This window comes from Delphinus delphis, chromosome X, assembly GCF_949987515.2.
Source record: "Delphinus delphis chromosome X, mDelDel1.2, whole genome shotgun sequence".
NCBI lineage: Eukaryota > Metazoa > Chordata > Mammalia > Artiodactyla > Delphinidae > Delphinus > Delphinus delphis.
The window spans coordinates 63,592,675-63,606,030 of NC_082704.1; the positions used below are offsets into that span (position 1 = coordinate 63,592,675).

A 13,356-nucleotide genomic window follows, 5' to 3' on the forward strand; every position below is an offset into this window, starting at 1 on the left:
TAGAATTCCCAGCAATGAAAGAAATATGGTCATTAGTGGTGATCTCTCTGCTTAAGATGTAAATATTATGTTCAGCCTTCTGTTCCTATTCTCTATTCTTTGGTGATACTGTAATGGGACTTTTAGATGAGAAAAAGCACCCCCGCCCAAAAGGAGAGTTTGGATTTTTCTAGTGTTAGCAAAAAAGGTTCATTTTTCTGACTGTATTGTCTTTGTCTTTTAGTTTGATTTTTTTTTTTTTTTGCGGTATGCGGGCCTCTCACTGTTGTGGCCTCTTCCGTTGCGGAGCACAGGCTCTGGACGCGCAGGCTCAGCGGCCATGGCTCACCGGCCCAGCCGCTCCACAGCATGTGGGATCTGCCCGGACCGGGGCACGAAGCCGTGTCCCCTGCATCGGCAGGCGTACTCTCAACCACTGCGCCACCAGGGAAGCCCTTTTACTTTGAATTTTAAAAATAAAATTGAGACACATAAGTCTTTGTTTTTACTTTTCAGTTATAAAAATATTGAACTATTTAGTATGATCTTTAGTATGATAAAATTTTCTAAATTTATATCAATGTTAATAAATTTTTTCTTGTTAAAATTTCCTCTAAAGCTGACTTAGATTTTTACATAAAATCAGGGAATACACATTTTGTAATTTGAGCCCATGTATAAATTGTTAATAAACTGTGGGTTCTTGATTTCATACAGCTTTTATTTTTGTACTCCTAAGACTTTTTTTAAAAGTTATTTGATATTAATTTTACGAAAACAGTGATGTTTTTCATTAACTGCAAACATTGTAGAACATGTGACTTAAAAAATAGTTTCATACTGTTGTTCAGCTTTTTGGTTATTTAGTGACGTCATCATTGTTTCATGAATAGCACTGTCTTTAGGTGCAGATCATTATGCCTTGGTTATAGTTTTTCATAGAACGGTTTATATCAAGGTACTAATTTGGGGAAATCCCTGGCGGTCCAGTGGTTAGGACTTCATGCTTCCACTGCAGGAGGCCCAGGTTTGATCCCGCAAGCTGAGTGGCGCCGTCAAAAAAAAAAAAAAGATAATAATTTTGAACCAAGGAGTTAAAAAATCACTAATACAGATTTTGAAGATGAGGAATTCCATTGTAATCCTGTGATTGATTTTTTTTTTTTTTTTTTTTTTGCTGTGCTGTGCGGCATGTGGGATCTTAGTTCCCTGACCAGGGATTGAACCCGTGCCCCCTGCATTGGGAGTGCAGAGTCATAACCACTGGACCACCAGGGAAGTCCCCGAAATGTTTTAATTCTCAACCTGAAGTATGTAGCATTTGTTAAAACAAAGCCTCCCTCCCTACTAGAAGAACGTGTGTTCCTCACAAAAAATATTCAACGATTTTTGGACTGTAGTCATTTGAATTGTTTTACATATCAACCTTTTATATATGGTATGATGTTTTAGTACTACATTTACTTACACAGTTTTTTTTATCTGGAAACTTATAATCTTATTCAGAATTCTCTGTTTTAACTATTGTGATATTGTGCACAGAATGTAAAAAAGAAATTTAAAATTTTGTCACCTGTGTGTATGGGTGCACAGTATTTTGGCCTTCTAAAAATGTATTTTTCATTTAGCAATTTTCTTCAAGCCTGTTTTCAGAACCTCTTAAAAGATAAAGCAGTAGATTGTAGGATATATTTAAGATGACCTGTCAGTACATTTTAGAGATGGTGCATACTGGCCGAAAGATGTTTAGAACTCTTTCAAAAAAATTTTTTTTAATCAAAACTTGAATTCTTTCATTTCTAAATCAGTGAAAAACAGATAACTTTAAGAATGTGACCTTAGTCTATTGCCCCAAGCACTCATTAGCACAGTAGTAGTGAATTAGTAGAGAATATAGCACTGGCATAGTAAAATTAGTAGCAGATTGGGGTTCAGGATCTTAGGTACTACTCCTGGCTTTGACACTAACTAGCTTTGTTTCTTTGGCCAAGTCATTTCCCCTCTTTAAGCCTGTTTCCTCATCTGTAAAATGACAGAGTTGGACTCTAAGGTCCCTTCTTCTAGCTCTAACATTTTGTGTTGCTTTTGTAATGGCTGTTTCTCTACAATTCCCTGGTGCAAGAGATCTTTCTCTTGATCACTCCTTTCTTAGAAACTCAGTGTTTTGAATTCTTGATTTACCTACCAGCAAGAGGCAGTTTACTTTCTTTTCCTGTTTGAGTGCTTAAACAAGAGGCATTACTGATTTCCTTTCTAGATAGGATCAGAATTACTAAAGGCTTTCTTGGCTCGCTCGCTCACTCGCGCTCTCTCTCTCTCTCTCTCTCTCTCTCTCTCTCTCTCTCTCTCTGATTGCTTGTTTGTCTTTGCATTGTTGGGCTCATTCCTTATTTTAGTTTTGCTTTATTTTAGTAGACAAAGGTGGAAGGTGTAATAAGGCATTATCGTATCTTGGTATTCATTATGTGATTTAGAAGACTTAGCTTGTTCGAGTTTTGCAATTCTTTTATTTATTCTTTCATGCACCAGTTCCGATCATTGTTTGTTTGTGGGTTTTTACCCTCCCTCCCATATTGTTTTGCTTTCTTCCCCTCTCCCTTCCCTCCCTTTCAGGAAAATGGAGGACTGGCTCCATTACTTCCAGCTCTGCCCAGGTTTTCTGCCACAAGAGTGGCACAGCCTGTGCCTCTAATGCTTCTGATAGAGTCGTGACTGCTTTGGATGCTACACCTGCCCCAAGATGTAATGTTGAGCTTTGAGATTCCAGGGGCAGTACCTTGTTGCTTGGATGATTTTCTCAGAAGCAGAATCAACTAGGAATCATGACTATACATCCATCACATGCATACCAGCACGGGTCCAGCCGAGGCCTCCAAAATGATGCTTTGCCAGCCTCAGCTGGTTCTCAAGTGATGATGTCCTTGAAGTCTCTGTGGCCTGTGACTCAAGAGTTAAGGTAGTGGAGTTTCCCTTAAAGCATCTCACGGCAGGCTCTGTAGATGGGACACATCTCACCTCAACATGTTTGCTGAATACTCAGGGTGAAGGTCAGCCTCAGCCCTTACTTAGGTCCTTCAAATTAAGTTCTAACTTTGAGGTGTCGGCTATGCGATAGGCTAGGTGTGTGATACAGTAGGTCTTTGACATATTGGACATGAGCCATCAGCCATAATTTATGCAAAATAATTTAACTTTATTATTCTTTTTAGGGCTTAATGTATATGGCTGTACATTAGGCTTTCCTTTGCTCAAAAGGTGTTAGAGGGGAAATTTAAAACATCTTAGTGAGGTAAAGCTTAGGGAGTCTCTATCACTCTGTATAACTGTCAGTTTGGAGAAAAATGGGCATTCTCTGAAGTTTGTAAATTTTTTTTTGCTTCTAAAGTATCTGTGATTGTTCTATATATTATGGTCTTATTGAAGGTTGTTGCTAAATCAATTAATTCTTCATTATGTGGATCTCATTTTATTTTCCATGACTTACGTGATTATTTTAAGTTGGTATAGAATCTTATTGTTTTATATATTTCATAGTTCTTCATGACAGTCTAGAACTTTAGTATTTGTAGGTTTACATATTTTGACTTTCCATTTAGTAGACATATTAGGAGTCTAGAGTTTGAAAGAAGAAATATTATGTGGTTTGTTAAAGTTAACAACCAAGTCTTTACAGATTATACAGAATTTAAGACATTTTTTGAACTTGTAAATACAAACTGAAATCAGGTGATTGAACTAAACTTTAGAGTAACTAAATTAATAATTGTATTTTTGTTGGCTATTATTGTACCACCCAAATGGGTATATAAGATCTTGTAACTGCAAGTAAACTATGTTTTCCTATTTGTAACCTATTATCCAGTGCTTCACATTATATGCACACTCGAGCACGCACACACATTTATTCATTCCAAAACAGTGTTTTTACTCAAACTGGCTTGAGAAAGTTCTTCCTTGTTCATGGGAAATGATAATGTGGTGTGTATTAAATATGATTTTAGAGTTTTTCCAGAAAGATGCTTTTAATAAATTTAAAGAACCACTGTTTATTTTGAAACTGTTTCCTAATTTGTGGAGGGTGTGTTTGTTTATTTTATAAAATGATAAAAATAAATGATATTTGGGTTTAAATTTTTTTCTTGACGAAATGAAAAGTTGGCAACCCCATATTAGTCCCCATTTTGAAAATGTTTACCGTGTGCAACCAAAGTCAGCAAACCACTGATGTAGAAGTTTAAGAGCAACGAAGACTTAATTGCTCAACTCGAGTAGGGTTTTTTTTTTAATTTTTAAAATTTTTGATGTGGACCATTATTAAAGTCTTTTATTGAATTTGTTACATTATTGCTTCTGTTTTATGTTTTGGTTTTTTTGGCCGTGAGGCATGTGGGATCTTAGCTCCCTGACCAGGGATTGAACCCGCACCCCCTGCATTGGAAGGCGAAGTCCCAACCACTGGAACACCAGGGAAGTCCCCAACTCCAGTAGGATTTAAATTGGAGTGATCTAATTTTAGCAAATCAAGTTGGAAACCCTCAGAAAAGCTAACTCATCTGTGGTTTCCTCTTGCAATTGGTAACTCTCCACGTTGTGTAAATATTCCTTATCTATCTGGTTAGGGGGGAAGTACCAAAGGGCATATAACAAGCATTTATGGAAGTGATTAGCTATTTTGTTTGCTTCAGTCTGTTTAGGTGCCTTTGCTATATATCTTTGAGTATAAATAGCAATGAACAATGTATCAAATAAAGTTAAGGCATTAACATGCATTGGCATCTCCTACCATTGAATGTATTCTTGATTTAAATGTGAGTGCTTGTTAAGAAATAAAAAGAGGAGTTTCAAATCCAAAAATAACAAAAGTTTCATAATTCCAGTTGCAAGTTTTTGACTGAGCTAGAGTTATTCTTGATTGCAGAGTAGATGTTTATCCACATAGAAGTTAGTCCATGGAAAACCAAGAATCATGTCAACTTTTGAGCCTTTCTGTAAGGTATTCCTTTGTTAACTGTGATTTATGAATTTATATCAAAAGCTGCAAAACACTTCGTCTTGCACAAAAACTGCTTTTATCGTACACTTTCAGATATCTTCCTTTAGTGCAAATATGGAGATTTTTTAGGAATATATTTTATTTTAACATAAGATGGTATTAAAGAATTATTTTCTCATGCTTTTAGCAGTTGATTTTTTCATTAGCAAATTGGTCTTTGAGGAGCATCTTGAAAAATTTTGATATGTTTGAGGCTAATGCACTATCTACTTCTTTGGAAAGTGGAAACTCCTTTATGGTAGTTTTTGTTCTTTTAACTATGTATGTGGTTAATAGCACTCTTGCCCCTTCTCTGCCCTAGTTTGAATATTATTAGGGATTTTTGATTGCTTCACTACTTATGTGTTGTATTCTTTCATTTGGTTAGAAGAATTTATGGAGCAAATTGAAATTTAAGGGCCAAAATATTATCCACTAGTTTGAGGTACTGTTTCACAATAAAGTGGTTTATTACACACTGATTTTATAAGAAAATGTTTTGCTGTTGAATAAATCCTCTCATGTGGAGTTCAGTGTTGGAATGCCATTTGTCTGAATGAATTGATTTACCTTTGTGGGCCTGTCTTGATATTGTAGTTGTTGGATGGTGGCAGCAGAGCAGGTGTTGGATTGGAAAGTTATCCAGCATGAAGTTGGAATTGGTCAAAATAGTTAGTAGAAATGTCCCTGAGATTTTTCACTATATTGCAGAATTGTATAGAACTGGGAGAAAATCAGTGCTAAGAGCATTTTCAAAACTTTTGGTTGGTAGTTTAGGTTAAAATATGGTTTTGATAGCCTTTTCTTTATAATAAAATATCTATTGACACATTTATTTCTATTTTGATACACATAATTCTTTTTGTTTTTAATTTGTTACACTTCACCACCAAATATATAGTTTTTATTGTCTTTTTACTCAAGAATTGCCAAGAAGATGCTTTTAGAAGAAATTAAAGCCAATCTTTCCTCTGATGAGGATGGATCTTCAGATGATGAATCAGAAGAAGGGAAAAAAAGAAGTGGAAAACACAATGAAGAAAACCCTGGAGATGAGGGTGAGCTCCCCAAAGAGAAGTATAGGATGTCATAATTATTTGACCAATTCAGGCGTTGAAGACTGTCTGACCATGAAATCTCTTAACACATGCATTTGAAGTTTATTAAAATGTTGAAAACTTTACTACCTTTACTCCGTTTGAATATCTGGTAATAATTGTGCAAGTTTTGTCAGTTACTGCCAATAAACAGATGATTTTAAAGGAAAATATTTTTTACCTTTTAAAAAAATCTATAAATGTATACTGGTGATATTTAATCAATATTTAATAATAGTAATAGATCAAGTTTGATGTATGAGATAGCCTGTTATCACCAATGCAACCCAGATAAGTACACAGCTCTGATCAGTTCCATAAATCATGATAATTGTCAACAAACAAAATATGTAGTTTTACAACATTTTAAAGGAAAAAAGGCTGAAGGTTTTACTGATTTGTTTTCTCCATTTAGAAGCAAAAAATCAAGTCAATTCTGAATCAGATTCAGATTCTGAAGAATCTAAGAAGCCGAGATACAGACATAGGCTTTTGAGGCACAAGCTGACTGTGAGTGATGGAGAATCTGGAGAAGAAAAAAAGACGAAGCCTAAAGAGCACAAAGAAGCCAAAGGCAGAAATAGAAGGAAGGGTAAGACATTTTAATTCTGATAGCAAGGAACATACTGGTTTTATAAACTAAGTATAGTTGTGAAATTTAAGTATATTGGCTCCAACAGTTGACCACCTATATTAGGTGAGTATCAGCACACTGACAACAACTATTCTGAGAGTGAAATAAAGAATTTAGAGTGGGAAGATAACCCAGAAACTTGAGAGATGACACAAAGACTATTTTTGACCTTTAGTAGTCATATACATTTAGATTAAAAAGACAAAGAAATATGACAATAAATAAAATATGCATTAAAGTTATGTAGAAAATTTAAGACTGCCTGTAAGTGCAGGAAGAAATAATGAGGAAAGATAGAACATACAATTAATTTGGATAGATTTGTGCAAGTTTATATGTAAAACTTTAGCCAGATTAAATTTTTATTACATTAAAAGTCTGAGACCTTCTGCACTGAGTTACTTACCTGTTTCCAGCATCATGGTAAACACCGAGGATACAAAATGAATAAGGAAATCATTGTCTTATGTGATGGTTTTCAGCCTGACTACACATGCAGTTAACTTGGATTTAAAAATATACCTATGGCAGGGCTGCACCCCAAGCCAATTACAGCATAATTAGTGGTGGTGGGACCTATGTATCCATATGTTTTAAGAGCATCTCTGATATGATTTGGCAGTCATTGGTTTAATAAGAATTATTGACATTAATATTATACGAAATTATAGTACCATGAGGGTTGTCTTGTATAACAGAGGTATTATAAAGTGTGGCACTGAGAGGATTTCTTTAGCTTCTTGGGGGCTAGGGGTTATCACCAGAGAAGACTTCACAAAGATGAAGAATTTCACCCAGCAGATCAAGTTCTAAATGGGGAGCAGGTAGATGTGTTGTGAAGATGTATAATATAAGCAGGGAAAAAATTATAAAAGCCTCTGCAAATTGTTTAGCACATGGTGGAGGGGATGCAATTGATGTGGTATAGTTGGAGTATAGGAGGGAGTAGGGAAAGGAACAGCAGGAAATTAGGCTGGGCCAATAAGACAGAGACCAGATACTAGAGACCTTTGTAAGCCTGTGTTTCTCAAACTGAAGTACTTGGCAGTGGACTCATGGGTATATCAGGCTATAGAGTAAACATGGTACATCTCTTTGGTGTGTTCATTTTACTTGAGAGTTGGTGGAGAGCATTCTTATATTAAGTAATCACATATATTGAGGAATTAAATGTGAACTTTTCCTGAGAATTTCGGCTAACAAGAAGTTTAAAGAAAGTTTTTTCTTCTTTGGGGCAGATTCTGAAGACTTTACTAGCCAGTTCCTGTCGGGCAGATTAACTCTTCTTTGCCACTAGGAATAAGAAAGCATTTTTGGAAGTGTCTGAGAAGTATAGTAGGCTCTATAGGATGGAGAGCCATTGAAAGGTTTAAATTTTTTTTAATTTTAAAAATTATTTTTATATCATAGCTATGAGACATAATTCACAAACCATACAGTTTACCAGTTTAGTGTATAATTTGTTTTTAGTGTAGTCACAGAGGAGTGCCACCACTTTTTAAAAAACTTTTTATTTAAGGTATATATACAGAAAAGTGTGCATTTCATAAGTGGATAGCTTGATGAACATGTATGGCACCTCAAGACACAGGACATTCGTTACCAGCACTCAAGAATCACAACTTCAGCACAACCACTCACTTTTTCCATTGAAAGATTTCAACCAAGGTTGTAATACATTCAGATTAGTTGCCTGTTATTCTGTGAGACTGAAGGCTTTGAATCCATTTGAAGGATATTGCCATAGTTGATGTCAAGTGTGGTTGTTCTGGTATAAGTGTAATAGTGAGATTACCCAGTGGAGCTGTAATGTTGTGCAAATAGAGGGCTAAGGAAAGAATCTTGGAATCCTGAACATTTAAAGGGCTAAAGAGCAGCAGCTATCCATTAAAGAAGAGGAGGAAGGTACCCCCCCCCACCCACACATATACTTAATATTTCATGGATATTTTCATGTAGACAAATAAATAATAGTACCTCATTTTGTGAATGCTTTTCTCATAAATTTCTTTGCAGCCTGAGTACAAGCCAGTCTTTCAGATTCTATAAAGGAACTGAGTGATTTAGCATTCTATAAAGGAACTGAGTGATTTAGCATAACAACATGATTTCCTGTGCATCTTCAACAAAAGGAGAAATACTGATTTTGCCTCTGAGGCTTAGCTCAGGAATATAGAGTCCTTTAGTGGGCCAAATACATTTGAAATGCTTTATTGAAACCCAAGTTTTCTGTGACCTGTGTTTCCATTGTCTTCTTCTGTGGGTAACTTATTACCCAGCTGTTTTGTTTTTTTTTTTTTGGTTCGTTTGTGTAGAAGGGAGTAAACTAAAATCCCATCATATTAATTTTTCTAATGTAGGTTATGATCATAGTGATTGATACTACATTTGGAGTTGCATGATTTTCCAAGTTTTGCAAACTCTGGTGTCCCTGTATTGTCTGGAAACTTAACGTTGGGTAATGGGGAGAAATCAAAAGCTAATAGCTGAATTATAATATTAAATCAAGTGTAGTATGTGGATTTCAATTTTCACCTAAATTTTTAAAAAGTTATAAAAGTTATTTTGGTGATAATTTCAAAAGTGTAGTTATTGATTGCCTTTATAGTATATGATATTAAAATTGATGTTATTTTTCTCATGCATTATAGTGGTATTTAGTTATGTAGGACAGTGTCCTTATGCTTAAGGGTTAACTGTCATGATATCAGCACTTAATTTCAAATAGTTCAGTGCAAAAAAGGGTGTGTATATGTTTAGGGAGAGATAAAGCAAATGTGCTAAACTTAACAGTAAGTGAATTTAGGAGAAAGGATACATTCAAAAATTCTTTAAAACTTTTGGTAGGTTTGAAAATTTTTAAAATAAAATGTTTGATGAAAAATGAATACTAGACTTAAAATTGTATTTAATTACAGGAGAAGTTTGTGTGTGCATGTGGACACCTGTGTTCTCCCAAATTCCCAGTTGCTTAGCAGTTCTTTTTTACTATTGTTTTTTTTTATTGTGGTAAAATATACATAACATAAAATTTTAACCATTTTTAAGTTTTTGAATTAATTCAGTAGCATTAATATATTCACATTGTTGTGCAACCATTAACACTATCTGTCTCCAGAATTCTTTCATCATCCCAAGCTGAAACTCACTAAACACTAATTCCTCATTCCCCTCTTCTCCCATAGCAAGTCTTTATATTATTTATGCCTGCCTATGTTTTTTTTAGATAGAATAGACTTTTGATTCTGAGGTCAGCTCATGATATTCTAAAAATATTTTATTTTGACATAATTTTAGATTTATAGAAATGTCAGAAAAATAGTGTGGAGTTCCTATATACCCTTCACCCAGCTTCCCTAATTTAATACCTTACACTTATTACAGCACAACAATCAAAACCAGGAAATTAACATTGATGCACTACTATTAGTTCAACCAGGGTTTGACAGACTACACCTGTAGGCTAAATCTGACCTTCTGCCTTTTTTTATAAGTAAAGGTTTATTGGGGCACTGTTACACTTATTCAGTTACTGCTTTCATGTGTTTACAGTGGCAAAGTTGTGTAGAGATGAGTGGTTGCAACAGAGACCATATAGCCTACAAAGTTGAAAATACTTACCGTCAGACCTCTGACCTCTGATGTAAACTATAGATTTTATTTGGTTATCATTATTTTTCCCACTGATGTTCTTTTACCACTTTGGAATCCATTCTAGGATCCCACATTGCATTCACTTGTCTCCTTAATCTACTCCAATCTGTGACAGTTCCTTTGTCTTTTCTTTCATGACCTTGACACATTTGAAGTCTATTATCAATTATTTTCTAGACTGTCCATCTATATGTATTTGTCTAGTGTCTTCTCATGGTTAGATTTAGGTTATTAGGCATTTTGACAGCAGTACTACAAAAGTGATATTGAATCTTTCTCAGTGTATCATACCAAAGGTGTATGATGACAATATGTCTTATTACTGGTAATGCTAACCTGATTTAAGTTGCTTAAGTTGGTGTCTGCTGGATTTTTCCACTGTAAAAAGAAAAACTATTTTTCTGTTCATATTTAATATCTTGTGGGGAGATACTTTGAGACAATGCAAATATCCTGCTTCTCATCCATACTTATGCCCACTAATTTTAGCATCCAACTGCCTGAGCAGTTTTTACTGTGATGTATGTGTAAGTGGTGATTTTCAGTTTCTTTCATTACTTCTAGGAAGAGTTGTTTCCCCGTTTATTTATTTATTGCATTGCTTATATTAATATGGACTTATAGATAGATACTTATTTTATTCTATGAGTTATAATCCAGTTGTTCATTTTGTTGCTCACATTGTTCCAGCTTTGCTTATTGGGAGCTTCTCAAGTTGGATCCTGTGTCCTTTGAATATATCCCCATCATTTTTTGAGCACTGCTTTACTTTCTGGCACCACAAGATAGTCCAGGCTCATCTTATATTTTCCCTGCCTGGCTTCCTCTGGCCAGAAAGATATGGGTATTCTCCTGGGGTTTCAGATGCCTGTGTCTTAGTGGCAGTTTTGGTACAGAAAAATAAAATTTTGGAGAGAAAAAATAAAATTGGGAATTCACCTTATATTCTTGTGATATGCAGGGCTCTGCTCCTTTTCCCAGTGCTGTGGCTAGAAATGCAGTCCTCCCAGAGTTTTGCTGTCAGCACCCTCTGCATAGTTTTGGAATTCAGCCGGCCTTCCTGTCAAAACCAGGAAAGAACGGAGGAAAAAATAAAACACATGACATTCACATCCCTCCACAATTTTATGGGGATCATTATTCAGGTTTTGATTTCAGTCCCTAGTCTGCCTGCTCTTGTTTCCTTTTCACAGTTCTTAGGTTGTTATTTTATGTATTCTGTCTATAGTTTTCAGTTGTCATAAATGGCAGAGGGTCTGTAATCGCCATTATTCCACCTTGGCCAGCCTACTTTGCTTGTTTTAAATAACCAGAATTCTTTTATTGACAGGCAATTTCTCATTTTGTCAATTCGTATACAATTAATACTTACATTTTAATGTAGAATCATAATTTTATAACCATAGTTGGATTTTACTTGATTTTTTTATAAATACCATTTGTGTCATTAACTGGTCTAATCTATATGACATAATATGTACTACAGATATTATTCTCATAATACTCTAAGTTTTAATGTGAAGTTACTGACAAATTGCATTTCTATTGGGAAGTATTTAATAACTTTTAATATATATTTTTATTCAAGTGAGCAGTGAAGATTCTGAAGATTCTGATTTTCAGGAATCAGGAGTTAGTGAAGAAGTTAGTGAATCTGAAGATGAACAACGGCCAAGAACACGGTAAATATATAGTATTTTCTAAAATTTTAGGAATTAATCTGAATAACCATGCTTCAAATTATTTGTAGAAAGTTTGCTGTTACTAATAAAGTAAAATATTTAACATTTTGATTTGAAACTAATTATTAAAATTATTAATTTAAAAATAGTATGTATAAACATGCTGTATATACTTGAATTGTATGTTCTAAATTAGGTGGACTTTCAGTGTGCAAAAACACGCTTAACTGTAATTTTTCGTTGTTGTGGTGAGAAGTTGTGGTAGGTAAGAGGCTCTGTAGACAAACTACTGCACTCTAACTCCTGGCTTTACTACTTCCTGTTTGTATGAATACTCTGTGCTTCAGTTTCCTTATCTGTAAAATGGGGGATTACATTATTATTTACCTTATTGATTATTGTGGGCATTAAATGAGATGGTGCATGTAAAGGACTTATAATAGTGCCTATTTGGTAATTAGTAAGTGCTCCATGAATGCTAATTATTGCTGTTTGTAGTACTACTAGTATTATAGTAATTAAGATGTGTTTGTTCTCTCAATACACATAGCTACTGATCTAGATTACAAGTTATTTAAAATTTTGCTTCCTTCTTAGCATAGTATTTTAGATAATAATAACCGTTCTAAGAAATTTTTATTTCCTCCAGAATAATATGATACTTCTATCAACTTATCAATTTGTGTTTGTGTGAGTGTATATATGTATATCTACATAGCTGTTTGCACTTGTAAATTTTAACATATTTGAGGTTGTTTTAGATTAATACCAGGTTGTGCCTGGAGTATAGTAACATACTGTACTTCAGGGAAATATAAAATAACAATAGGATACAATGAGAATTTTAAAGCACTGAGATGGAATTCATATAGCACAAAATTCACTATTTTAAAGAGTAGAATACAGGGATTTTTAGAATATTCACAAAGTTGTGCATCTACTACCACTATCTAATTTCAGAACATTTCCATCATCCCAGAAAGAAATCCTGTACCCCTTAGCTGTCATTTCCCGTTCTTCCTGCTTCTCATCCCCTGGCAAAAACTAATCTATTTGTGTATGGATTTACTTATTCTGAACATTTCATATGAATAGATTCGTAAATATGTGTCTTTTTTATGAATGGATTTTCTCAGTTAGCATAATGTTTTCAATGTTTATCCAGGGCTGTAGCTTGTTTCAGTACTTTATTCCTTTTTTAAAAAGTATTTTATTGAAGTATAGTTGATTTACAATGTTGTGTTAATTTCTGCTATATAGCAAAGTGATTCAGTTATA

General features: G+C 34.4%; 1 protein-coding gene across 16 annotated transcripts in view; it reads left to right on the forward strand.

Moving 5' to 3' along the window:
- ATRX (ATRX chromatin remodeler) overlaps positions 1–13,356 on the forward strand; it is a 242,762-nt gene that overhangs the window by 101,814 nt on the left and 127,592 nt on the right. For all 16 annotated transcript variants that reach the window (XM_060001635.1, XM_060001638.1, XM_060001644.1 and 13 more), the window contains 3 exons: positions 5,936–6,069; positions 6,524–6,700; positions 11,985–12,078. In XM_060001635.1, the coding sequence (XP_059857618.1) occupies positions 5,936–6,069; positions 6,524–6,700; positions 11,985–12,078 (405 nt within the window). The remainder of the gene's footprint in view (positions 1–5,935; positions 6,070–6,523; positions 6,701–11,984; positions 12,079–13,356) is intronic.